Below are 27325 nucleotides of genomic sequence, written 5' to 3' on the forward strand. Positions count from 1 at the left end.
CGATATTATATATAGTTATTTAATAGAAAACAAGCCTCAGTTCTGAATGGCTGTGAGTTCCTCTCTGATCAGTCAAGAAAGACACTTGCAATAGACCGAATCCTCGGATATTTAATAGAGTGACTCTTTTACTGCACACAGGTGACCTGGGTGACACTAATAGTTGACTGTCTTGGCAGGCTTGGTTTCCTCGATCTCAGAAGACAGCCATCGGTAGGTACGATGCCGCCGTAGCACCTCAATGGACTTGAGCTCCAGTGGTGTGGGCTGAACACCAAGATCTTCCAGGCCAGGCAGGTCGGTCGGCATCACGTCTGAGATATGTATCTGTGACAAAGAGACACAGAGAATGCTGAGACAGAGTGCCACCCCTCAGACCCCCAAGCTGGCCTGAGGCTCATCACTGAGGCAAGGGTCGTCAGAGACCCCACAACAATCTTTGATTCTGGAACTCACAAAAGCAGAACAAATAAGAAATCATCATCAAAGGCCTGAGGCAGGTCTCCCATACCCCAGAACCACAGGACAGAGACCCTGAAAGAGCAGCCCCACAGGCACATGTGCGCAGAGCTGAGCCTAGTGAACGTGGCAGGAGCTATCTCTCCACCTAGAGATTCAGATAAGAGCTAAGGTAGGAGACCTCTGCACCCCCATTTTCTTATGCTGGATCGCTGGGCTATAGCTATTTCAGTTTTAACTTTTTGGTCTGGTTTAGGGATTCTGACACAGTGTCTCACACTGGAACTCCTAGGAACCCACTATGTAGCCCAGGCTGACCTCAAACTTGTAGTACTGCTTCTGTCTCAGCCTCCCAAGTGTTGGGACTGCAGTTATAACATCATGCCTAGACCCATTAGCCTTTTTTGCTCCAATTATACTCAACTATGCTCACCACAAAGCCTGAAGCCAAACCAGTCTTGTTTAAGGAAGGATGAACAAGGCAGCCCCGTGCATCACAAAGCACCAAAGCAGATTCCTCTGTGCATGGACCTCAAGCAGGTCCCATCCTGTGACCTCCACAAAGAGCAACGCAGAGAGGACCCCAGTGTGTTTACTGCCTGCTCTAGGGCATTCTGCAAGCCAAACCCAGAGCCTGTCTGTCTATTATATTCATACTTTCTCAGTTGCCAAGGTAAGAGCAAGTGTCCGACAACGGGGCTCACGGCCACGGAAAGGACACCATGGAGATGTGTCTGCTTTTAAGGCAGTCTATCAGAGGGATGCTGTTCCCTGGGACTGGTAGCAATTCTTTGCTATGCTTCGGCTCTTAGGGGATGGTTTGGCTGCATCTCACCAACAGAAAGAAAATCTACAGTTCTCAGGCTGAGATGCTGTCATGTGCTTACTTGGCATCTTCCCAGTGAGATTTGAGTATGCAGGAAGCAGATAATCAATGAGTCAGACAAGACTTGAGAAGGAAGAGCCAGGGCTTTAGACTCGGCATACTGCAGGCAGACAAGATTGGCAGCAAGAGGCTCACTGAGAGAGGAAAGAGGACTGTTGCCTGGGTAACAGCAGGCAGAGGAGAGATAGTTATGCGCTCTGCCTTTAGTATGTAGCAAAGTTCCAATATTACTAGAAGCATGTTCCTAATGATGAACAGGAAGGCAGGAATGAGGAGTGACCCGACCTGGCATCTGCTGAGGGCTGCTGTCCCTTGATCATCTAACACAGAAGCCATTTAGTCAAGCATAATTCAAATCTCACTTTCAGTGAACCAAAATTACATATAGCTCAAATCTGATGTCTGCAGTCATGGTAGCCATATATCAAGTCCTTCCCATCGCACACGGCTCCTGGCAATGTGCTGGGACAGACGCAGAGCACCCTGAGCACTGCAGGGTGGGGCAATGATGGCTTAGGAACCAAAACTGCAGGGGATCACTCCATGTCTTAACACGGACAGCACAGAAAGGGCCGTCACTGAGGCGAGAGTTCAAGGACAGAACACAAGCTTGCAACAGCAAGAAACAGCACAGGTCTCTGGTCCCTGCATGGGAGAGGCGGAGTAAAGGTCAGCATACGTTCCCAGTCAGCCTGGGCTGCACAGTGAACACAGCGAGACCCCATCTCAAAATAAAGCAGAAAGCACCTGGTAAGATCTAAAGAAAAAAAAATCAGCTTGTAGTTCCATTTACAACGTTACTATGTCTGCGTAGTTCCACATAAAACAATTCAATATGGGTGCGATGGCAGCACGGCCTCCAGCAGTAGCAGCTGGCAACTGGGATGAATGTAATTTATAAACAGAAGTGAGAACGGCTGAGGCTGTGACCCCGTCAGGACAGACAGCAACCAGGAGGAGAGGGCAGCAGGAACAGGGCCTCCAGCACAGCTCAGTGTGAGAAGGGAAAGGCAGAGAACAAAGCCTGGGCCAGGCAAAGGTGCTAAGACACCATTTCAAAAGGAAGAAATGTGGCCCCTCAACAAATGCTGCTCACAGCAGGAGCGAGGTGAGATCAGAAAACTGTCTGAGAGGTGGCAGCGTGGGGTCATGGGTGGCCTTGGAAAGCACAGTTTCAGGACAGAGGAGGATACAATGAGATTGAAATGGATTAAACAAAGAATGACGCAAGAATCTCCTGGGATCAGCTTCTGAAGGGAAAACCAGGCATGGTAGCATACACCTGCAGTCCCAGCACTTAGAAGCAGAGGCAGACAGGCTAGGAATCCAAGGCACCTCGCCTATAGAGTGGGTTTGTAGCCAGCCTGGCCTAGAGACCCTGTCTTAAAACAACAACAGAACCCAGAATAAGTTGTAAGGGAACACAACAAATAGCAAAATGGCCAGAGGGACCTGGGAAGGAGAGTGTGGCCTTCAGAAAGGAAAGGGCGTGGGGGCTATTATGCATGTTTGAATGCTGACAAGGATGACCTCACAGGGAGACTATACTAAGACGGTGAAACAGTATGAGTATGTGTGAGCCAAAAGCAGAACAGAAGGGCTAGCCTCAGCCAGGAGGACTTCACCACACATAGAAGCCCCGCAACTATCCAAGCCAGCCAAACTGATCTGACTTCTCCTCCTCCACAGCGCTCTGCCTGGTGAGAGGCTTGCTATGCCAAGACTTACCCGCTCCACCTTGTCCTTCGTCGTCCAGGGCTCAAATGGACTCAGCCCAAAGAGTTTGCCAATCCAGCTGCAATGGAAGTACATACGGCGTGTGTGAGAGGCGTCTGGGCTGGGTTTCAGCCTACTGGACCCCCAGGAAAAGAGGGGCTGCTGTAAGCGAGAACTTGCTAAGTTTGTCATTGTTTTCTGAGAAAATAACAACTTCCTGGCTCTACTACCTGTTGTGGAGACAGATCTAACTCACCCTCCCTGCCTCCTTTTCCTGGATTTTTAAATCAGCGACTCAAGTCACTAGGTGGCTGATAGTGACTTTGAACTCCTAATCCTTCTGCCTCTCAAAAGCTAGCATGTGCCGCCATGCCTATCAGCTACAGCTTTGGGGAGAGGGGAAGATGCTAGGAAAAACTATAGACCTCACAGAGCTAGGCAAGGACTCAACCACTGTGCAGCACTGTCACAGCCCTCCACCTAAAGCTTTGTAAAAAAGATTGATTCTTTTTTGTTTGTTTGTTTGTTTTTTTGTTTTTCGAGACAGGGTTTCTCTGTATAGCCCTGGCTGTCCTGGAACTCTTTGGATAAGAGGCCAAGAATCACCTAGCCTGATTGCTCTGTAACAGTTCTAGATACTGGATATAGGGGTATGAACAACATGTTTACGTCTCCCCTTCCTAGGCGAGAACTATAGCTCAGCCATGGAATGCCTGTCTAACTTGTAAGAGGCTCGATCGCTTCTCAGCCTTTTGGCTAAGATCAAGTGTAAGAGGCTCGGGGTCTGATCTAGTGCCACAAACAAACAAAATCTGTAAAAAGGTCGGGTGCAGTGTGTGGTCCACACTTGTGATTTCAGAACGGGCAGGGAAGGGGGTGAGGGTGGGGGCAGGAGCATTGTTTTAAATTCAAAGACAGCTGCGTCTACACAGCAAGTTCCAAGCTAGCATGGTACATGCAGCCAGTTCCAGGCCATTCAGGGCTACTCAGAGTAAAACACACAAAACTACTTTTCCTTTCGGCTTCTCTCCAGTGTCTTGAAAGCCCTGCACTCAGTAGTCCTGATCTCCGGCACACCCTTGAGTGGGGACAGTCTTCCAGGGCCTTCCCCGCTGTTCCTCTGTCCACACTCCACCCCTGTCTATTACATAAGTCACAGGGAGTGTTAAACGAGTGGAAGAAAGGCCACTGAAGGAGAACGCTTTCAATAAACAACCTCCATCATGTCACCATGTTGTGCTGTGGGTTGTGTTAAGGTTTTTTGTTTTTTGTTTGTTTTGTTTTTTTTGGTGCTGGGGATTGAAGATAGGGCTTTGAGTGTGCTAAGCACACACAACTGAGCTACACACCTACTGCCTAAAAACCACAAGCTGTGAAATGTTTGCTCTGGTATCTTAGGTGCCTAGAGCACTGCCTGAAAAATGGAAGGCAGCTGAAAAATGGGGACTGACTAAGTTCAGGACTTCACACTTCCCAGGCAAGGGTTTTGCAACTGAGCTACTATGCCCAGTAGGTACAAAATTTTAGTCCCCATAGGGAAGAAGTGAAGTGAAGTGAAGTGAAGTGAAGTGAAGTGAAGTGAAGTGAAGGAAGGAAGTGGGCTAGAAAGATGCTCTTCCAGAGATCCTGAGTTCAAATCCCAGCAACCACATGGTGGCTCACAACCATCTGTAATGAGATCTGATGCCCTCTTCTGGTGCGTCTGAAGACAGCTACAGTGTACTTAGAAATAATAATAAGTAAATCTTTAGGCCAGAGTGAGCAGGGCCAACCAGTGGGAGCAACCTTCATTCCCAGCAATCACATAATGCCTCACAACCATCAGTACAGCTACAGTGTACTCATCTACATAAAACAAACAAAGTCAATCTTAAAAAAAGAAGGAAGGGAGGAAGGAAAGGACACAGGGCCAGGTAGAGGTTTAGGTCAGCTTTCTCTTCCCCAATTACACCGAAGACTGCCTTAATCAAAGAAGGGAACCTTGCCCCATAGTGAGCAGCTGGAAAGAAAGGAAAGGAGAGCTGGCTGTTCCTCATACCAGCTTCCAAGCAAGACACTTCTCCAAATTAAAGCCCACGGTACTTACTGTTGCTTATTTCTATAAGATGGTGAAGACCCAACCCAGAGCTTCAGACTGCACAAATGCCCTGCCTCTACACAGACCCCAACTGAGTCTAGGGTTTTAAATTCAATCTCAGAGTCACCTAAGAATGACCTAAGAGCCGGGCGTGGTGGCGCACGCCTATTTAATCCCAGCACTTGGGAGGCAGAGGCAGGCGGATTTCTGAGTTCGAGGCCAGCCTGGTCTACAGAGTGAGTTCCAGGACAGCCAGGGCTACACAGAAAAACCCTGCTTTGAAAAACAAAACAACAACAACAAAAAGAATGACCTAAGGAAGACCTAAGAAGAAGGTTTGTTTAAGGTCATCCTTGCTCGTTAAGGCCACATACAGTTCCTTTCTTGGCCAGCATTATAGCATCAGGAGTATCGTCATTACAAGTGTGAAGATGGCCTTCTCTAAAGGAAGCAGGATCCTGCTAACTGGGAAGGAATTAGAATAGTATCTCCAATCAGCCCTCCCGTGGGTGGGTATGCACGAACAGCACCGTACTTACCTATACACAAATAGTGGCAAAGGGTAAGGGATGAAGGTCCGATGGGTCATGCCAAAGATGTACTTCACCAAGTGGAAGAGCAGGTACCGGTTTGGCCTGGAAGCCCAAACAGAGTTCTTCTCATCATTTGTGCCCTACATTTCTTTTTAAATAATTAACACTTTTCTTATGAAAAAGGAAACCCACTGTAACAAACACAGATTAACAAAGAAAAAGCACCTGTTAACCAAGTGCCAGAGAACCTGTTTTCCATCCCCTCCCCTCCCTCTTCCATGTGCTGATAATGTACCCTGTTCATCGCTCTGTTCCTTTTGGGAAGGGCTCTCACTGTAGTCCCAGCTGGCCTCTAACACAGGAATCTTCTTGTCTCAGCCTGAGTCACCTGGCTTGGCCAGTATTTCTTATATGGGGTTAGTTTTTCTTCAAGTGTTTTTGGTCATTTACAACTTTCTTTCCTCTGACAGTTTCTGTCCCTTACAATGACAAACACCAACCCCATCATCTGAAATGTGACCCTTTCTACTTCGACAGCCTCCGTTTATCTGCAACCAGGCTTTAATAATTAATCATCACTTACATGTCAACATCTATCATAACTGAGAGCATAATGAAGATAATTCACTACAAACCTCATCTTACCAACAAAAAAACACAACAAAAGGCTCACCGTTCAAATAGAAATATTGGTATCAGCTGGGGAAATATCACACAAACCCCTCAAGCTGCCTTTAACTCTGCAAAGGGTTTTCAAGGATGTCTGGTTTGTCCTACAGGGGCAACACTAGCCCAAGCTCCCTGTGTGTGGGCGCCTCCTCAGAAGGCTCCACAGCAACACATCCCAGTAAGAGTGGCCAGACTAAGCGGAGCCCTGGCTCACAGAGAAAGGGCCACTGGAGACTTCATCTTCCCAGCCTGCATCTCATGGTTCACTGTGAGAATCATTGTCAACAGACATCCTCAGCGAGCCTGCCTCTGAGACTTTCTCCACTACACTTGTCAGCCAGACCCCTACAGAGGTTAAAGTGAATACCTGCCTTCTCTAGAGAATAAACAAACAAACAAACAACAACAAGGATTTAAAACAAAACAAAACACACGTACCAGCAAGAGAGAAACCACCTGAGCTAACTGACCTTACCTCCCTTCTCTGGTCAGTGATTTCAAACGATATTCTCAGGTCTGCTTGCCCGTTCTTTTATGCTCTTTGAATTCTCCCCGGGAACTGACTCATCTGTCTTCTCTGACCACTGTTTTGTGGCAAGCCATCCTTGGTGATGGCTGATACTCTGCTCATGCTCCAGTGAAGAGACACCTTGGTGTCTCATAACTGACTACATCTGGACATACCCTCAACTCGTCCATTAAGATAGAAGAAATGCTTGTTTGTATGGTGGCTAAGCCCTCCACTTGCACTTTTTTACAACTGTTCTCCATTCTCAATGACCATTCCTCTGACTACGCTGTCCCTGGAAACATTAACAGTCATCCCTTCACTCATTGCTCAGAAGAACATCCTGTTATCATCTAAACCCTGGTGGGACCTCTCCTGCTGTGGAATCCTCTCCCAGAACCAACCCCCCTAATATGTATCTTATCACAATGCATGTCACAGTGAGCATGGGGGGGGGGGTGGGGGTTAGGACAAACTACAGGAGTGAAGTTGACTCCTTCCACCACACAGTTTCAGGCCAAACTCCAGCAGTCAGGCTTAGTGCCAAGTGCCCTTACCCCATAAGCCATCCTGCCAGCTCTCCGACCATCTCCTAATCACCTTTTCACTGCTTCTCCTTAGAGCTGGCTGCCCACTGCCTCCGAGTCCTATGCTTCCAGTGAGATTCTACCACAAGCCAACACTGGCCCTTGTCTCAGAGGTTACTAAGGTCCAGAGAGAGCAGAGGTCACCACGCTGTCACTCTCCTTTACAGCATCCAGTGTCACTGTCCCTTCCTCTCCTCCAGGCTCTGCTTCACTGGGCCATGCTTTTGGGGAATTTATGCTATATGGCTTTATTACACACAGGTGTCAAAACTAATCTACCAGCTCCACAAAAACAGAAACCTTGTCTGGATCATTCAGTATCATGGAAGATTTTACACCGTATAAAATCCACCTATTTCAAATTATAAGTCAGCATTTTCATGTATAAGGTTGTATACCCATCAGCATAATCTAACCTTAGGATGTCTTTCTTAACCTCCACCTTCATGCCCATTATGTTAACCTGGCTCTGTAAAGACTGCCCTTGAACTCCTGACTCTCTAGAGTGCTAGCATTGTAAGTGCATCACTATGCCTACCTTACATTCGCACCAGCACCAATATGCAAGATTTCCTGTTTTTTCCACATCGTCACGATCATTTATTATCTCTCTGTGATATGCTCCCTCTTTGTGACTACAAAAGACTTCAACCATCTTAGTATGTATTTTAACATTCATATTGCCTTCCTCACTGACAGTTCTGTTTTTAATATAATGTCTACTTGCCGGCATGTACCTCTTCACACCACGTGCATTTCTGCTGCGAAGAGGCCAGAAGAGGGTCTGGATCCCTAGGACTGGAGGTACAGGTGGCTGGGAGCCATCATAAGTGCTAGAACTCAAACTCAGCTCTCCGGGAGGAATGTGCTCTTCGCCACTGAGCCATCTAGCCAGGCCTGCTCCTTTCACTTTTAAATGGTATCATTTGAAATGCATAAGTTTCAAATTCAGGTGAGTCAAGCTTAATTTTTTTTCCTTTTATGGATTATGCATCTGATGACACAGCTAAAAACATCTTGTTAAACCCTGATCTAGAATTGTTCTACTCCAAGTATTTATAACTCCAAGCTTGCATTTATTTCTTTTCTTCACATACAGCAGGAGGCAGAAATCCAAGTCCTGAGTTTCCAGAGAGTCATTTGTTGAAAAGACTGCCCTGTCCCCACTCAGGTGCCTCGTTTGTCAACAGTCAATCGTCCAGAACTATGGTTTGGAGCTGGGCATAGTGGGGAGTTAGAGTCCCAGCTGGGCATAGTGGGGAGTTAGAATCCCAGCTGGGCATAGTGGGGAGTTAGAATCCCAGCTGGGCATAGTGGGGAGTTAGAATCCCAGCTGAGCACAGGAGCTGGAGTAAACTAGCCTTGACTACACAGTGGGGCCTAGAGCAGCCTGGCTACCTAGGTGGCAAGACCCTGTCACAAGCAAGCAAAGGTTTGTTTCCCGACTGCTGGTTCTGGTTAACTGATCTGCCTATAAGATCAGCACAAATTGTCTTGTTCCTCAGAGCTTCAGAGCAGGCTTTATAATTGGGAAAGTCAGGAGTTTAGGCTATTACCACTTTATATTGTCTTTGTAATACCATTTAAATGTAGTTTATCAATTCCTACAAAAGGCTGCTGGGATTTTGACAAGATTCAGTCTACAGACCAATTTAAGGACAACTGCCATTTTAACAATATTGGTATTTCCAATTCATGAATTTGGAAGGTCTTGTATGTATTCTTTATTTTCCTTTCACAGTGCTTTTATGGTGCACATCTTACTAAATTTCCCTAAGTATTCTATTTTTTATGCTACTGTGAAATGCTTTCCTTTGGTTTGTGTACAGTGTGGGTGGATACACTTGCCTGTGGGTGGAGCTGCAGTACATGTGTGGAGGCCAGACCTCCTCTATAACTCGACACCTAATTTTTTGAAGCAGAGTCTGTCACTGAACCTGGAGCTCACAGACTGAGCTGGCTGGCTAATGAGCCCCGGGATCCTCCTGACTCCCCAGAGCTGGGGTCACGGGCCTGCTTGGCTTTTTCTTTTTCTTTTTACTTGTGTGTCTGGAGATCAACTCAGGTCTTGCTTCTTGCTAGCAAACTCTTAACGGGCTGAGCTATTTCCCCGGCCTGTAACATCTGCTTAATTCTATCTGTATATTGCTTACTTGATAGTACATAAAAATTGATTTTTATATTGATCTACTTTGTGTCTTTACTGAACTTGTTTATTAACTTTCAATCATGGATACTTGAGTGAGTGTGCGTGTGTGTGTGTGTGTGTGTGTGTGTGTGTGTGTGTGTGTGTGTGTTTTATAGGTCCTTAACTGATGGATGACAGAATAAAGCAATGTGATTAATACTACCCGATACTTGGGAGGAGCGGGAGAGCTGGCTCAGTTGGTAAAGTGTTTGCCGCACAAGCATGACCTGAAATCAGATCCCTAGCACCCATGTCAAATAGAAGCTGGCCCAGCAGAACACACCCGCGATGCCGGGAGGTAGACGAGCAGATCCTGGGGCTTATCACGCAGACAGTCTAGCTCAATCAGTGAGCTTGTCGTGCAGACAGTCTAGCTCAATCCCGGGGCTTGTCTTGCAGACAGTCTAGCTCAATCCCGGGGCTTGTCGTGCAGACAGTCTAGCTCAATCAATCAGTGAGCTTGTCGTGCAGACAGTCTAGCTCAATCCCGGGGCTTGTCACGCAGACAGTCAAGCTCAATCAGTGAGCTTGGGAATTAAAAAGGCACATCCCCAGCGCAGACACCTTCCCCTTCCGTGAGTTCTGTTTTACTGTTTTGAAGGCTGGGTCTCACTGCATGCTCAGGGTGCCCTCACGCCCATGATGTACCTCAGGTCGGTCGTAAACATGTGCTGCTCCTTCTGTCTCAGCTTCCCAAATGCTAGCATTACAGGTGAGAGTCACCATGCCTGCATTCCTTGAACAGTTCATCAAAAAGTGGAATCCCCAGACAGGAGCCCACAGGCCAAGTGCTGACTGCTTATAGTGGTGTAGGGCAGTGGTTCTCAGACTGCTAACAGAATCATGAGCACTCAGGCAGGTCCTGGGTTCCCTCAACTGCTGAATGTGAGTGCCAGAAGCTCCACTTCCCTGAATGACCTCCTCAGGAAGAACTGTTGTTATAAGCTACCATCTTCTTTCCACAAAAGTCAACTCTAGGCACTTACCCAGTGAAGGCAAAGGTTTTTCCTACGGCATCTGGATCCTTAGTCGCATTAACAATCCCCTTGGAAACATCTGCAACCTATACAAATCATAAGACATGTTTAGGCAGTTCCTGAACTGGGACATCAGACCTGGAGAACATGGCCTCTAACATCAGTTACCTAGGAAGATGAGGTGACAAAATTTAAGAAAAGGCCAGCTGGGTTACACTCTGAGTTCAAGGCTAGCTTGAGTAACTTGGTACAACCTGTCTTGATTTCTTTAAATCGGGGTGGTGGTACTGAGGTGAGAATGTAGCCTAGACAGAGTGTTTGCCTGACATTCATGTTGTGCTGCGTTCAACCCCAGGACCAAACACAAATAGGCAAACAAACGTTTAAAGAGAGATGGAAAGGGAGGAAGAGAAAGAGAGGAAGGAAAGCAGGTGCCTGTCTCAGGGGATGCAACAGAAAAAAAATGACATCCTCTCTTCTTGGACTCTGTGCTATGCAGGAGTTCGCACAAACAGGTTCAAGGCTCAATCAGGTACTGTCCTAGTCAGAAGTCTCATCTAGTTACCCCAAGGCCTTGACCTGGCCAGGCCATCAGCTTCCCATGCCATCTCTTAGGCTTGTGTCCACTCTGTCCTAAGCCACCAGATCTAGAGACTGAACCATACAGAGCTGCTCATGTTCTGCCATTCTGGCTTTCACAGTAGGAACTGTGCACAGGTTTAGAACAAGAGACACAGAATCCACAACCAGTGTTATTTACAGTTCTAGGGAACATCTAACAACTGTACGGAATTTTAGTTCTCATGGAGGAGCAGGTGTGGCTGTCTCTGGTACCCACTGACTAAAGGACAGAGTGGCTGCTCTGTCCCACAATGAAGAACTGAAGAATTATCTGGTCCCAAACATCAGTAGTGTCACTTCTAGCAAACTGTTAGTTTTTATGTCAACTTGGCACAGGGTAGCCTTGTCTGGAAAGAAGGAATTGTAATTGAAAAGTGTCTCCATAAACTGGTCTGTAGACAAATCTGTAAGGCATTTACTTGATTGAAGATGATGTGAGAAGACCCAGCCTACTCTGGGTGGTGCCACCAGTGGCCAGGTGGTGCTGAGGTATGTGTAAAAGCAGGCTAAGGCAAGCCATAGAGAGCAAGCAGTAAGCAGCGCACCTCCATGAACTGAGGTACTCAGCATCAGCTCCTGACTACAGACTCCTGCCCTCGCTTCCCTGAGTGATGAACTTATACACTATTAAGTAAAATAAACCCTTTCTTGCCCAACTTTCTTTTGGTCATGGTGTTCTGTCACAGCAATAGAAATCCTAACTAAGCCAGAAACACTGGTCTAACCCAGCCACCCAGTAGAGAACCAAACCTCCTCCTTTACCTCTGGGCCCCAGTATGTACATCACCTCTATGTGAAACAGAGCCCCATGCCTATCAACTGACTGTGAATCGCCCAAAGCTGGATTTCGTGGCCTCTGATATGATCACTTAAAATTCTCTCCCTCTCCTAGAATTTTATCACGTTGAATAATAACTGTCATTTACCTAAAAAGAACTTGAGGACAAAAATGTCTGTCTGGCTGGTTATCCTCTATGTATGTCCAGTAACACAGTGTCAGAACACTGTACACCCCGAGACGTGCTTAAGCATTTACTGACTTAAGGCATCAGAGCAGCCGAACAGGCCGGTAACCTTGGTTACCTCAGAAGATGAGGCTGAGGTATCAAGTTGAAGCTCTGGTTGGGATACACATTGAGTTCAAGGCTTGCTTGGGCAACTCAGTAAACCTGCCTCAATTAAGCTTTCATAAGTGGACGGACAACTGAAGACACTGAGAAAACATCCACCTCTTAGGTAAACTGAGGCAACCAGTTAAAGCAGGTTGACAAAGGAAAGAATGAAGTCTGTGGGTGATAACGAATCCAGCCACACCCCTTCCTAAGCCTGCATGCAAGGTACTTACATACACCGGCTGCTTCACTGTCTTAAAGCCCAAAGAAACAAGAGGCACAGCAAGAAACCAACGATAATCTGGAAGAAGAAATGAGAACCTGTTCTGAGAATGTCTACATAATGTTTACAATGAAAATAATGGAACAAATACAGCAGACTCTCGGGGGTCTGGACTCAAGAAATAAGTAAGTAAAAAGGGAGCTGGGTTGAAATGGCTCATAAATCAACAGAAGACAGACAGACAGACAGACAGGCAAAAGGGACTGGGTTGTGATGCTCTAAATAAACGGATAAATAGGGGGTGGGTTGTAATGACGCACACTTTGATCCCAGCACTTGGGAAGCAGAGACAGAATCTCTGCGTTCCAGGCCAGCCTAGTCCACGCAGTGTTACCTCCCTGTTCCAGCAAAGGGTTTGGGGTGCTTCCTGAGTATGATGCAAAGTGACAGCTGCCTCACCTTCCATACCTTCCCCACCACAGTGGACTGTAGTCCCACAAAATGCCAGCCAAACTAACCCCTCAGGTCCAGCTTCTTCCTGTCCACATCTCTCCAGTGCCCTCCAAGCTCCTTTCCCCTGCCCACTGCACAGCCCAGTGCTGCCTCTACCTCCTCCAGTATTGGGTCAGCATTTGACCTCTCCAGACACAGGTCTGCCTCAGTCTGTTCAGCCATGTGTCAGCAGGCCATGGTGAGCCCCTCTTTATGGCTTGTAATGGCCATCTTCTTCCTGTGTCCACAGATGCCTACTTCAGTGTGTGCACACGAAGACTCTCTCTCCTTGTAAGGCCACCAACCCAGGTCATCAACTAGTTCCTAGCCCTTACAAGGTCAGGGAGCCTCAATGACCTCCACATCCCTTTGTCCACACATCAGGAGTTAAATTGTCAACATAAAAAGAACTAGCAGGTGAAAAACTCTCTATTATATATTGTATATCATAATTTAAAAACAAAGTGGAAATTAATACAGATTTCTAGATGGCACAATCAAGAGGGAGATACAAGGAAATGCCAAAACTGCATGAACACATGGGTACAGCCAAACAAAGGAATACTATTCAGCTACTCTTAGGAAATAAGTCCCTAAGAGTCAGACAAATCCTGAATGCATACAAGGGAAAGAAGTCAATTTGGAAAATGATACAATTCCCAAGCCAGTAAAAAGATCAGTGGTTTGCAGGTGTCCAGGATGGCATAGGGAAGGGCGTGTAGAACTCAAGGACCTTGCTACTACCTTGCCAAGGTCACTGGCTCACTGCGGTTTAAACTTGGAAATCCATGCTCTGGGAAAAGCATGACCACTGCCTGCAGCAGCTGCAGGGAAGTCGAACTTCACAGTCTCCCCCAGCCCCCAAATCCCCGACACACATTTAACTGGACCGTCATCGCCCAGAAGCAGAAAGGACTCTTGCTGGTGATGAAAATAAACCCTGAAGTAGAGAGGCAACCGAACAGGAATTAGGCTCTGTCTGGGACCTCCAGGGCACTGCCCACTGATGCTCAGCTCACACTGGGTTAGGCCGCCAGCAGGTCTCTCTTTCCGGAAGAAAGATATTGCGGGCCTCCCTCTCTTCCAGGAAGAAAGACACAGCAGGCCTCCCTGTCTTCCCGGAAGAAATATACAGCGGGCCTCCCTCTCTTCCTTGAAGAAAGATACTGCGGGCCTCCCTCTCTTCCGGGAAGAAAGACACAGCAGGGCCTCCCTGTCTTCCCGGAAGAAATATACAGCGGGCCTCCCTCTCTTCCAGGAAGAAAGATACAGCGGGCCTCCCTCTCTTCCCGGAAGAAATATACGTACTTGCAAAGTGATTAAGGAACCTGTCCTCCCTTCCGAAAATGTCAGACGGCCGTATGATGATGGCTTCAGGAAACACACTTCTCACTTCCTTCTCTCCCACTGCCTAAACCAAAAATAAAGCATTCTCGGTTCCACAGCGAGTGCACAGGACTCCCTGCCGCCCCTCCCCATCACACACTGCTCACATCACCAAGGCCCGAAGTTCATTCGGTAACCACAATTTCAGAAGATAATCATATTAGTCACAAAACACACACACACACACAAACACAAGAACAAGCAAACACCCCACACCCAGAACTTCTGCTGAGGTTCTTTGTTGCAGGATATTTGATCACACTATGAACCCGAGATCACATACTGGAAAAACCTGTCTCTAGTTGTGGTGTAGCTCAGCCTTAGCACACACCTTTAATCTCAGAGTGTTGCTGAATATTTGATTACATTATGAGATTCTGTGCTGGAAAAACCTGTTTCTAGGAACGGTTTGGCTCAGCCCTGCCACACCTTTAATCTAAGAGTGTTCTGTTGATTGTAAACAGGATTAAATAAAGTCAACTATACAAGAGGAGGAGCAAGCGACCAGGTGACAGGAAGTGAAACGACCACAGAGACTGAGAGGAAGTCAGGAGGACGGCTAGAGAGACTCTCAGGAAGTATACTTCTGGAGAGACATTCGGTTTGACGGGTTACTAAGACAGTGTGGAGAAGGGGCTTGTTCCTTCTGGGATGACGGCTGAGGAGGAGGGTCATTTGAGGGCTTTTTCTGCCTCTCTAAGCTAGCAGGCTTTCACCCCGGCATCTGTCTCTCCCGTCTTCAGTTAGTAAAATCACACGACTGAGATTTTGTTTTAAAAACAACAGTTCTTCCTATTCTTATGCTAGGGAACCCACAATGACGGGGAAACTGGATTATGGTGTTTCCAGCCTCCACGTTCTTCCTCCTATTTGCAGATTCTCTGCTTTGTGTCAGTAAGCTAGCAGCCTACCACAGGAGTCAATGAGGTGGCAGTGGCAGCAGCCTCCTTCACGGTCTACGAAATCTGCCTCCTCCTCTTCACCAACTCCTTCTCTCAATGTAAACAAGGGAGAGCCTCCACCCTTTAAAATACAAATTCAGCTTCACTACAAGCTCTTCCTGCTCCTGCCTCCTCTCGCCCTCTCCTAGAAAGCTAAAGAAAACTGGGTCCACCCTGCTGCACTACCACCAAGCGCCAGCTCACATTCACTCACTTTGACTCTGGATTATGTTTCAACAACTACAGTACCTGATCTGAAACTCTTTTTGGTAAGATCAACAATGTCAACAGATCTGACACTGCGGTTCTCTTGGCTGTGTCCCGCCCCGATACTGGTTTCCCTAACACTGATCTCTTTCAGCTTCCTGACAGATACACCACTGCTCGGTCCTGGCCAACTTTGGAATCTGCAAGTATCCCTCCTCTACCACACTGGAAGCATTTGCATGCCTCTGTCACATTCAGAGCTCTCTTCTCAGTCAACCTGTTTGCTCCCTAGGCCGTCCATACCTTCCTGTTCTTCCGATTAACAGATTCTGTTGACTCTCAACTTCTATCTCCAGCACAGATCTCTCTTCTGAACTCCAGGGTCATCAACCCTGGACAACTGGGACAATACTGAAACCCAAGATCAACACTGGGCCACCTTGCATTCTCTCAAGTAAAACAGTGCCTCTTACTCTGTGCTGAGTTTGGAAAAGCCTAAAGAGAGCAGAGTGAACACAACATTGGCAAATTATCATGTGCTCTTAAGCCTGCTAAGAAGCTGGCTCTAAAGCAGGGCTGATCTCCGCCCATTGAGATACGAGAAGGTTGATGTCAAGTTTTTTTCAAAAACCCCATCCAGTGTCAGGCTGGACCCTTGGTTCTCTAATGGGAAATGCTAAAGGTGTAAAAGCATTGAGTCCCTAAGAACGCTGGAGGATAAAGCATTTCCCACCTAGATACTTCTGCTCTTCTCATGGTATACAAATGGCCTGCAGTGTGATGAGCAACTGGAAGCTCAACCACAGAGTACTCTCTGCTCTGGCTGGAACTCCAGTGGGAGTTGGCAAGGACCCCCAGTCATTTCTGCTGGAGACCACGAGAGCTCAACAATGATGCTATCTGCAGCTGTTTGTCCTTGTACTTAAAAGCCTCCATTGAGGGATATGCTACTCCATCCGGGGCTCAGGGGTGATCAGGAATCCCAGCTGTCTCGGCAGGGTGCCCTGGCTTGATGTTCCTCTTGCTTCTCTCTCCTTTGGGCTGTCCCACTCTCCCAGCTGGACTCTGTGTGCACTGATCAGATGACATTGGCCTCTCTCTACCTGCTGCTTCCCTCTGTCCACTAACTGCTATTTACTCTTGTACTTTTACTTCTGTATGCTTAATATACTCACTCATTTAAACAAAAAACACAGCTTCACATATCATTCGATAAATCATACAAAAAAATAATTAAAAAAATACTGACACCCAAATCCCACCTTCAAAGATTCTACTTGATTTGGTCTAGGGTACAGACTAGGCTTTGGAGTTCTAAAGTCTCAGTGATTCTAATATGTAAGAAAAGCTAAGAATCACTGGCCTAAGGCCTAGCCCCACTTAAGTATTCCTATCTTACCCAACGGTATCAAGACACACACAGACACACACACTCACAGCGGCTGGCCAGCATTGCTCTCTCTCCTCCTCAACACAATATGCCTGCCCCCTTACAGCAACCATGACATCCAGGTGACTCAGTGCATTCTAAAGAAGCCATGCTGGGTTCACTCTTACTGTCTTCTTCTCCAATATAATATCTGGATGTGTGGCTGGCTATGCTGGAAGCCAGTCCTGTGACTCTGGGAGGAAGGCAGGCCTGAAAACGGTCCCTGAAACAAGCTATATGCTTGACAAATGATGACATCAATCATAGCGAAGATTCCCTAGTGCTGATTTTAGATATGTGAGCCTATACATTTTCTTTATGTTTACATCCAATTTTCCTTTAAAAAAACTATTATTTTTAAATTTCTGTGTATATGTGTATGTTTATAGAGTCAGGGTTTATGCAAATGAGTACAGTGCCCAGGGAGGCCAGAAGATGTTATTAGACCCCTTTGGAACTGGAGTTACAGGCAGTGGTGAGCCATCTAATGGGAACTCAGATCCTCTGCAAGTACAGTCCACACTTTTAACTGCCTGGCAATCTCTACAACCCCTTACATTCAGTTCCCTGATGTTGGCAATTAAATGTTACTAGCTACAGGTACTGCTCATCTGCACCATCCCACTATCCCTGCTCCTTTGGGACATTTTGCTCCTCTGCAATGCTTCATGGAGCTGGGATCCTTTTCCTTGGTAGACTAGAAACTTAACGTAGGCTAGGGTCAGGTCTGTTTGATAAACAATTGTATGCTCAGTATCCAACATAATTTATAACATACAACTGTTGCTTAATAGTTTTCTCAATAAACACATGCAAGGGGTCAAAGACCCAACGTCATCATCAGGAACTCTGCTGTCCTTACCAGGATGACTCAAGACAACTTCACTGTGGCTGAAGAAATGCTGATGAGTAGACCCAGACACTAATGAGCCTGGACAAAGATACTTTAGGTCCTAGATGTACTCGGAGCCACAGTGGTCAATTCCAGACTCCAGTGGAGTTTGCAGGAGGAAAAGATGAACTATGCAAAGAGCATTGTCACTAGCTCTTTCTATCATTCCCAGCCTTCGCATTGCCTAGGTGGGTCTGGCAGAAACCTGTGACTACAGAAGGCTTGGGAAGGAAAGAGGGTCCTGTAATCATGGTGGGTGACACAGACATGTCTCCTCTGGCAGGAATCAAGCTCTGCATTTCCTGGTGTTTCCTGTGCACCTCTTATCACATCTCCCCACAACCTTAAACATCTGGAGGCAGGGGATATGATCTATCCATATTTGAAACCCTTCAACAGACCACTCAAACACAATGTCCGAACATGTGTGCAGAGGCTGGAGCCTTGGATCAGGGATAAAGCACTTGTCTATGAAGGCCAAAGCCCTGTGTTCAGTGCCCAACATCAAAAACAAAACAAATCAAAACCACAATACTAGTACACCTATTCTGGAAGGACAAAGAAAAACTATTTGACTTCTCAACACAAGGTGGAGAAAAAGTCCCCCCACCACCCTCACCAATCCCTGGTCAAGTTCTAAAGAGCTTTCCCAGCCCTGTGGAGCACCCGTGAGTCCTCACACTAACCTTGCTTCCCGCCCTGTGGAGCACCTGCTGAGTCCCTGGTACTAACCTTGCTCCTCAAGGACTTAGAAGAACTCTTCATACTGGCATTCAGGTGTGAAACATGAATGAATCTCTCAACCCCAGCTTCCTTGGATGCCTGAGCTATTGCTCGAGGAATATTCACAAAAACATCCTCAAAATCAAAGTTTCTGGAAGAAAAAGGGGGTGGGGGGAAAGCAGTAAAGAATTCAGGAAGATTCATGATTTCAGAGTGTTTTGTGTTTTCATGACAGTACTAGAATTTATAACAGTTAACTTTTTAAATAGTAATGCCTTAACTCTAAGCCAAAAGTAATTTTTCCTAAGGCTTCCGGGCCTACTCATTGTCAATACAGTTAGTTTAAAGCTTACTCCAAAAAAAAAAAAAAAAAATCAGTTACGGCAGGGCCTGGTGGCGCAGACCTATAATGCTGCTTACTCGGGAAGCTGAGACAGGGGGCTCACAAGTTCAAAGCCAGCATAAAAAGTTCTTTATGTTCTCAAGGAATCGTGTGACCAAGACACTTCAAGAAAACCTGACTATTCTGGCTAGAGGGAAGCAGAGAAGTATTGGGGCTGGAAAGGGTCTCATGGAACTCTGTTCCCTGAAAGTGAAAAAAAAAAAAAAAATCAGTTACAGCAGGGCCTGGTGGCGCAGATCTATAATGCTGCTTACTTGGGAAGCTGAGACAGGGGGCTCACAAGTTCAAAGCCAGCCTGGGCTACAGAGTGAGCCTAAGACCAAATGTGCAAATGGGCAACTTAGTGAGACCTTAGCTCAAAATTAAGAAATGTGGGACTAGGGTTATAGCTCAGTGGTAGAACAACACGCCTGACATGAGTAAGGCCCTAAGTTCAGTCTTCAAAATGGGAAAGAAGAAAGGAGGGAGGAAGGGAGGCAGAGAGGGAGGCAGGGTGCAAACGAGCTTAACCGCAGTTAAAGCCTGACATTAGGTAAATGATTAAGCCATTGTGTTAGTCCCTACAGGGGACAGAAAGCTGAAAAGGAACCTGTAAGTCATCAAAGATTTTAATGAAATAGGGTTACTAAAATAAATCTAATCAGACATTTAATAAATGCTAAAGGAGAAAAAGGTGTAAACAAAGGGCTGTGGAAATTTAAGCTAGACATTACTTATGTAGGTCAGTGTGGCAGCCATATCTGTGATTACAGCACCTGCAAGGTGGAGGCAGGAGAACTGTAAGTCTAATAGGGCCACCCTGGGATACATAAGACCCGATCTCAAAAGATAATAAAAAAAAAACCTTGAAAATAACAATACATCATTATTAATAATCCCCATAAAAACTAAACAACACTCAAATCAGTACTTACACCATCTTCAACTATGTGGAGCGGCAATTCAAAACACTAGTGAACAGTGGGGCAAGCAAATCCTACATCCTAGCTCCACCCCACATGACAGGTTCAAGCAGAGCCAACACTGGTCACTGCCAAATCCACAGCCCCAACCACACTGCCATGATGTATCATACCGCTAACATCCTCTACGCTGTGCCAATGAACCTACTTACCCACTACTGGGGGCTGACCAAAATGACACTGAAACTTAACCCCTAGCACCAGAAGATCCCTGTAAATGCCGAGAACGCTAGTGCTCAGCAGCCAAGGCAGGAGACTGGGACTTACCTGGTTTCCCACTCCCGCCCAATAAGATTGATGACCACGTTGCTGTGCTGCACTGCTTTCCTGATAGAATCTTTGTCTCGTGCATCCCATTCCTACAACAGCAGAGACCAACAGAGTCAAACAGACGGCACACACTCAGCACTTAGGGCACCTTTCACAAGAGTCACCTGCTCACTCTCCCCCACTCCCCCGAGACAAGGAAGTCAAAGTGCATGTCACTCATGACACCAAATGCTAGGAAAGAGGCAGGTCATGTTTAACGGCATACATTAAGTGGGTCATCCTTGGTCTTCTGGGGCCCAAGCTCACATCCAGCTCACTAAGCAGCCACTGATGGAGGTGCAGTAATTCTGTCCCCAGTGTATAAAGAAGCAAGTGTGACGTGGGAGGTGGGCAAAGCTCACAGGCAATCAATCACCGGTGGAGACAACCAAAAGGAACAGATCCCACTAGGGAACTCAGGGCTAGCTCCTGAGTTCTCTTCAATTCTTTCCCTTATTTATTTACTTACTTACTTACTTACTTATTATCATTAATTGTAGCACTAAGAATCTAACCCAGGTCTTCAAGCATGTACGACAAGCATTTTACTGACTGCACTACATCTCCAGCCCCTAATAATCTACAATGTCAGCTCTGTTTTAAAGACACAAAACCAAGAATTGAAGAAACGCAGAGATGAAAACTTCCAGGTCTTGTTGTTACTGCTGCTTTCCATAGGCTCTCACGTAGCCAGGCTAACCCTGAATGCTTCCACCTGTCCGTGTGTCACCAAGCCTGGCTCCTGTTTGTTAAGGCAGAGCCTCACTCCATCCTGAATAGCCTAGTATGCACAGTGTACTCCAAGTTGACCTCAAAATCACAAGAATCCTCCTGTCTCAGATTCCCAAGTGCTGGGACTGCAGGAATGAGCCATTACATCTGGGACAATTTTCATTTTAGTACAGAAAATTCTGTTCTTCTCTCGCTGAGATTACTTAATTTATAGTCACACTGCAAAAGTTTATGAGTTGAGCTGAAATCCTACATGATTTATAATCAGCTCACCATTCACTGGTCAACCAAAGGGCCCATACAATTTAACCATGCCCTTGCAGGCTTCTCTTTAGTTCTCTGGGAACCCCTGGCCTGAGAAGCCTAGAAAAGGAAGAAAAACAAGGGGGCGGGGGGGGGGGGGGACTGATGCTCTCTTCTGGAGTGTCTGAAGACAGATACAGTGTACACATAAAATAAATAAATAAGAAAAATAAGAGGGACTGCTGAGAGAGGTCTGTGCACAGCTAAGTTCATACCAACTAAGCCAAGTTCTTAGACTTCCTCCTTGTGATTCTGTCTGTAAAATCACCTTAGAATCCTACCACAAGGCACACATATAATCCTAAATGTACTTTTGGTATCTTCCACTATCTACAATTAAAAGAGTAAACACAAAATCAAGACAAGTTTATGTTCATATTTTATTTCTCCCAATATATCAAAAATATTTCAATATATAATAACTATAGACAAAAACATTAGCATACTAATATGATTTTTTTTTTTTTTTTTTTTTTTTGGTTTTTCTGAGACAGGGTTTCTCTGTATAGCCCTGGCTGTCCTGGAACTCACTTTGTAGACCAGGCTGGCTTCGAACTCAGAAATCCGCCTGCCTCTGCCTCCCGAGTGCTGGGATTAAAGGCGTGTACCACCACGCCTGGCCTAATATGATTTTTAATGCAGTCTTTGGAATCAGTATTTTTTTCTTATAATATATCTCAATTCAGACTAGCCACAATTCAAGTGCTCTACAGCTACACATGGCTAATGTCTACCATTAGACATGATGCACATGTCTAGAGGAGGGGTTAGTAGACTAGAGCAGAGCCTATGTATGGCCATATCTGGCCTACAATCTATAAAGTACTATTGGAGCACTGCCACATCCATTCCCTCACATACTGTCTACGACTGCTTTAGGGCCATAGGATAGAGCTCAGCAGCTCTGACAAAGATTCTATAATCTGAAAATTGTAAATAATCATTATCTGCTGCTTTATAAAAAAGGTTTGCCGACAAGCAGAGTAGGACCTGCAAGCTAAAACAAGAGGATGCACTTGGCCCACTCTGGGGTTAAACTATTGCTTCATTACACCTCCTCTCATCCCCAACAATGACCTCAGAAATTACATTAACATCAGAAAGTCTTACCAGAAAGGTAAGCTGGCCCAGGTCACCCATCAGACGAAGGTGCATGATGTCATATACATCACACCGATATGGTATGATCACTTGTGACCCCATTCGTCCTAAAAGATGGAGTGAACCAAGATCAACATCAATATGGCTATGTCACACAACAGTGACTTAGACAACATTAAATTCCAATATGATAGATGGATTAACTTAATGCTTAAAACAAAGTATATTCTGACACACTAACGATGCCATAACCTCACATATTATTTCCCATATACTTATTTATTCCCAAAATAAACTTATTCATTCCCATAATAATATTATATAGAGGAAGCATGAATGTCCTCACAATGCCAAGGCAGATAAAATTTATATAAATCTAAGATAGAAGTAACTTGTAATATCCTTAAAACAAAAGCACATGGCTTGCAGTCTCAAGTCAGACAATCCTAGTCCAAGGCATGAAGCACACTGAACTAAAAGCACTTGACTTACCAAGGTGGTTAACAACGTATCGACCCAGGAATCCTGTAGCCCCAAACACAGTGGCCACAACTCCACTGACAGATGAGCGGCCTCCTTTCCCGTGAGGTATGACAGCATGGTGAAGCTGGCGATGGGATGAGCCACAGAACACAGAAGTGGCTGCTGCAGTAATGGCAGGACCTTCAGGGAAACACCAGAGGCAGCAAACATGGCACATGTTAGCATAAAAGGTTCCTAGGAACTTGTACCTTAGGGATTTAAGTCCCGACAATATTAAACATAAATTACTATAGCATAAAATCCAGAGTAATTATATAAAGTTAGAAAGCAAATCCCATGTCCTATCAAGCCACATTATCACAAGAAAGAATTTCTGAGTAAAGTGTCTGGGTAAAGTATTTTGAGAAAGGTTTTAAAGAGGAACAACCAAGAGTAGAATCCCACAAGACACACAGAACATGCACAACTAAATAGAAGTAAGAATGAGTAAGACTGGAGTTGAGTAACAGCAAGAAAATCTGGACATGACTGAAGTTTGATGGCAAGTGAGTTGAGGTAATGATGTGGTTGGGGCAGAAGACTATTGGCATCTCAAGAGGAAAACAGGAAGAAAAAAATGCTGGGAGCTGGCTTGGCTGGTAGGGGGCCTGCTATGAAAGCAGGAAGACTGAGTGTGAATTCCTGACACTTGCATAAAAAGAGGAAAAAAAAGGAAAAAAAAAGAAAAGAGAAAAGAAAAGGAAGAAAAAGAAAAGAGAAAAGAGGAAAGACAACAGAAAAGAAAAGAAAAGAAAAGAAAAGAAAAGAAAAGAAAAGAAAAGAAAAGAAAAGAAAAGGGGAGGAAGGAAAAAGAAAAGGAAAAGCCACCCAAGCACAATGGCTGCCATGCCTTTATAACCCCAGTAACTCACTATCTCCTATAGAGAGGCTGAGAGAAGTGGATTCCTAAAGCTTGCTGCCAAGACAACATAGCCAACTCAGTGACTTCCAAGTTCAGTGAGAGATTCTGTCTCAAATCGATAAGTAATAGATAGATACACAGACAGACAGATAGGGTGGAGAGTGATTAAGGAAGAAAGCAGATATTGACCCCTGACCTTCATGTGCACACATATTCACATGTGCCCAAACACAAATATGTACACATGCCAGGGGCCTTCCCCAGCATAGGGGGTCATGGCTGGCAGGGCTGCCTGCAGAAGAAAGAAGGATGGGCAAGGGGTGTGTGTGTGTGTGCGCGCACGCGCGCACGCACTCGGGTGCGGGCTCAAAGCTGGCTGGCTGACTGACTGACTGACTGACTGACTGACTTGCAATCAAGCCGTTCCTGCTGCTCTGACTGACTACCAACCGGGTGCTTCTTTATTTATACAAGTCTCACAGAACAAAGGCGGACTAGTGATTATCTAAGTGGTACAGAATATGTTTGACTTTTCATTACATGTCCAGGGTTACAGTTTAGTTACAATTAGAAAATACTGGGATGGGATAGGAGGGTTCCGAAGGGGAAATGGGGAAGGGGATAACATTTGAAATGTAAATGCACAAAATATCTAATTTTAAAAAAAGAAAAGAAAAAGAAAATACAAACAGAACATCTTTTATTGTTATCAGCCCCATAACTCTGACTTAACAAATCTAAAGAATGTCCCCACCAGGGCTGGCTAGATGACTCAGTGGTTAAGAGCAGTGACTGCTCTTCCAGAGGTCCTGAGTTCAATTCCCAGTAACCACATGGTGGCTCACAACCACCTGTAAAGGAATCCAATGCCCTCTTCTGGTGTGTCTGAAGGCAGCTACAGTGTACTCATATGGAAGGAAGGAAGGAAGGAAGGAAGGAAGGAAGGAAGGAAGGAAGGAAGGGAGGGAGGGAGGGAGGGAGGGAGGGAGAGAGAGGGAGGGAGAGGGAGAGAGAAAGAGAGAGAAGCAAACATGTTTATTATATGACAGCCTGCTTTTAGGCTAGCAATGTTCGTAGTTTTAAAATATGCCAGACAAACAGAAAATACCTGAAACGATCTTTTTGTGAATAGAAAATACTAATACCTAACGTCTATTAGTATATGTTTTATCATCTATGCTATAAAGTAGGAAAAGTTTATTTTAGTCTATCTTATTTACTTAGTTTTACTCCTCCAGGGCTGTACCCTGTACAAGCCCCTATCTTTAAACTACATTTTCAGAGAACTCTAAGAATATAAGAAGAAGAGAGCTTGAGTCTGTAAACTATTCACCTGGCCCGTCAGTTTATCAACTGTCTCTGTTTGCCCTGCATCAATTACAGTTTGAGTTATCTCAGGGGCAGACACCCCCCAAGCAGGTTCCTGGAGTAATGGCCTCATCTAGCTATGTGCTTATCTGTGCTTAATGATCCCCAGGGCATAAAGAAGACTTCTAAATGGTGGCCAGTCTTTTTGGGATTTTCCTAAAAAGGCTCAGGAAATGACATAAAACGAATCTCAGGAAAATGAAACATGATGGAGAAAGTCCCCAAGGATGCACTATGCAGAGATCAAAACCCAAAAAGCTAGAGATTGAAGGACAGTGATTGTAGCAATCTGCTCAGCTTTGCTGGAACTGTGTCAAACAACAATGCTGGCATCATGAGTCTTGCCATTTCCAGTGGATATGGTTGTGCCATACACATATATACTCTCTTACCCTAAAGAAATATCCATACAGAAAAGAAGAAGATAAACAGAAGGAGTACAGTTTTGATGTCAAAAAACAACAAACAAAAAAACACCGAAAATGGATCTTTAGGGAGGGGCTGGTGAGAATGCAAATGATGCACTAAGAAGCAGGGCACCCTGGGGCAGCCCTGGCCTCATCTAAAACTGTTAAGAGAGTGTCGTTATGTAATCGGGTTACTCCAGAACTCCCTATGTAGCCCTAACTGCCTTTGAACCCACAATGATCCTCCTGCCTCTGTGTCTTAAGCACTGAGGTTACAGGTGTGAGCTACCATGTCTTTCTGTCTTATAAAATCCTACTCTAAAGCTCCTTTGATGTTCATTTACAGTAAATAAAAAAGACTGGGGTACAGGAACAGCTGACTCCCTAATTAGCAGCTGTTGGACTATCTCTTGCTATTCTGATTATCTGAGCAGAAGACTATCAATCAGCCCTAATGGCAGCACCAGAAACCCTGAATATCAATCACATGGATGCCTTGGGGAAACTACATGAACCAAGCAGCCCTGACTCCTGAAAGCCCCTCCTCGGCCAGGTCACCTCAAACAGTTTGTCCCAGATTTTTATGCTGTTACAACCCAATTCTAGATGACCCTGTACTCATTTCTGAGGTTAGAGAACATGCACAGAGGGCCAACTGTGACTGGTACTAAAGAGGATAGGCTGTGATTGCTCCAAATATCCCTTCTCTGCCTATCTAGCGAGTCTCCCGGGAGACCCTCTTCTGTGCTGTTTTTCCCTGTAGTGTGGCAGAGGGCCTAATAAAAAACTTCTTGGGAATGGCCATGTTTTGTCTACTTTCAGTAGTGTGGGCTCAGTTGGGGACATGAAGAAAGAAGCAATGGACATGGCAAAGAAGTGGTGATGGCTTTAGCAATGGCATAAGGACATCTGACCCCAGCTTAGCGTCTGTTGGAATTTCCTGCTCCCACTACCCTAAGAACAAAAGCTCTTCTACGTGGTCTGACATGAAGCGATTTTGAGAATGACTTGACATTCTGTAACGAGTTTTTTAAAAACACACTATGGAAAACTGTAAGTGAAGCGGGCATGTTTGTGGCGTGGAGAGTGGAAGGGCCGTGAACTGTAACGACTGAATGCTTTGCCTCCCTTGATCTGCAGGTGCAAATGCATGGTTTCGATTTGAGGGCTGTGAACACATTCAATCACGACAGAAGAGTAAATAAACAACGCTGACAAATTCTAAGCGGTCCTTCACTTTTCTTTCCACCCAGCTCCCGACTCTCCACAACCATCTCTCGCTGCTGCAGTCCCTACCGCCACAACCTGACATCTGTGGCGCGGATTCTGATTTCCAGTGCGATCACCACCATGAAGTCAATCGATGTCCTGCCGTCCAAGCCCCCTTTCCCCTGGATAAGTACTCTCTTGGACCGCAACCTTCCCCACAATCCACGCACTATCTCGAACCTGTCAGTGTCCGGGTTCTCCTCGTCCCTCCCAGCTCCTCCAGCTCTCCGTCCCCTTGCCGAGTGCAGTTTCACACATGAGCCAAGAGTATGAGGAAGAAAGGTCATGTTCCCGTCGCCGAATGCAACCCCAAGACCCGGTCCCCGGTGACACTTACGTGACATTGGAAGCGCTCTAACAACCCGAAAGCGGACGGCGGCCGCCATCTTCTCCCACAATGCCTCACGGCCGGTGCTTCCGCCAACTACGGCAACAACGCGGGGTCAAATGGTATCTCAAGG

General features: G+C 45.8%; 1 protein-coding gene and 1 long non-coding RNA gene across 2 annotated transcripts; one reads left to right on the top strand and one right to left on the bottom strand.

Annotated features, from left to right (window-relative positions):
- On the bottom strand, window positions 1-27282 carry Ndufa9 (NADH:ubiquinone oxidoreductase subunit A9). The gene is made up of 11 exons (NM_025358.3): window positions 27202-27282; window positions 22929-23099; window positions 22446-22543; window positions 20259-20350; window positions 18636-18777; window positions 14357-14459; window positions 12567-12634; window positions 10610-10686; window positions 5678-5773; window positions 3074-3140; window positions 1-327 (listed from the first exon to the last, which is right to left on the bottom strand). Exons 1-11 carry the CDS (start codon window positions 27248-27250, stop codon window positions 157-159), a joined length of 1134 nt encoding a protein of 377 aa, NP_079634.2. The 5' UTR covers window positions 27251-27282; the 3' UTR covers window positions 1-156.
- On the top strand, window positions 325-3316 carry 1700018A23Rik. Its single transcript, XR_378049.4, has 2 exons — window positions 325-631; window positions 3035-3316. It is a non-coding gene; the product is annotated as an RIKEN cDNA 1700018A23 gene (long non-coding RNA).
- Window positions 27283-27325: the final 43 nt, after the last annotated feature.

Source organism: Mus musculus, chromosome 6 (assembly GCF_000001635.26).
Source record: "Mus musculus strain C57BL/6J chromosome 6, GRCm38.p6 C57BL/6J".
Lineage (NCBI taxonomy): Eukaryota > Metazoa > Chordata > Mammalia > Rodentia > Muridae > Mus > Mus musculus.

Excerpts from the sequence above, each read along its gene's own strand:
- Ndufa9 (NM_025358.3), bottom strand. The coding sequence starts at position 27,250 with ATGGCGGCCGCCGTCCGCTTTCGGGTTGTTAGAGCGCTTCCAATGTCA. Across the intron at positions 23,100-27,201 it reads TAGAGCGCTTCCAATGTCAC|GTCCTGCCATTACTGCAGCA; the intron begins GTAAGTGTCACC and ends GTTTCCCTGAAG. Across the intron at positions 18,778-20,258 it reads GGGCGGGAGTGGGAAACCAG|AAACTTTGATTTTGAGGATG; the intron begins GTAAGTCCCAGT and ends TTTTTCTTCCAG.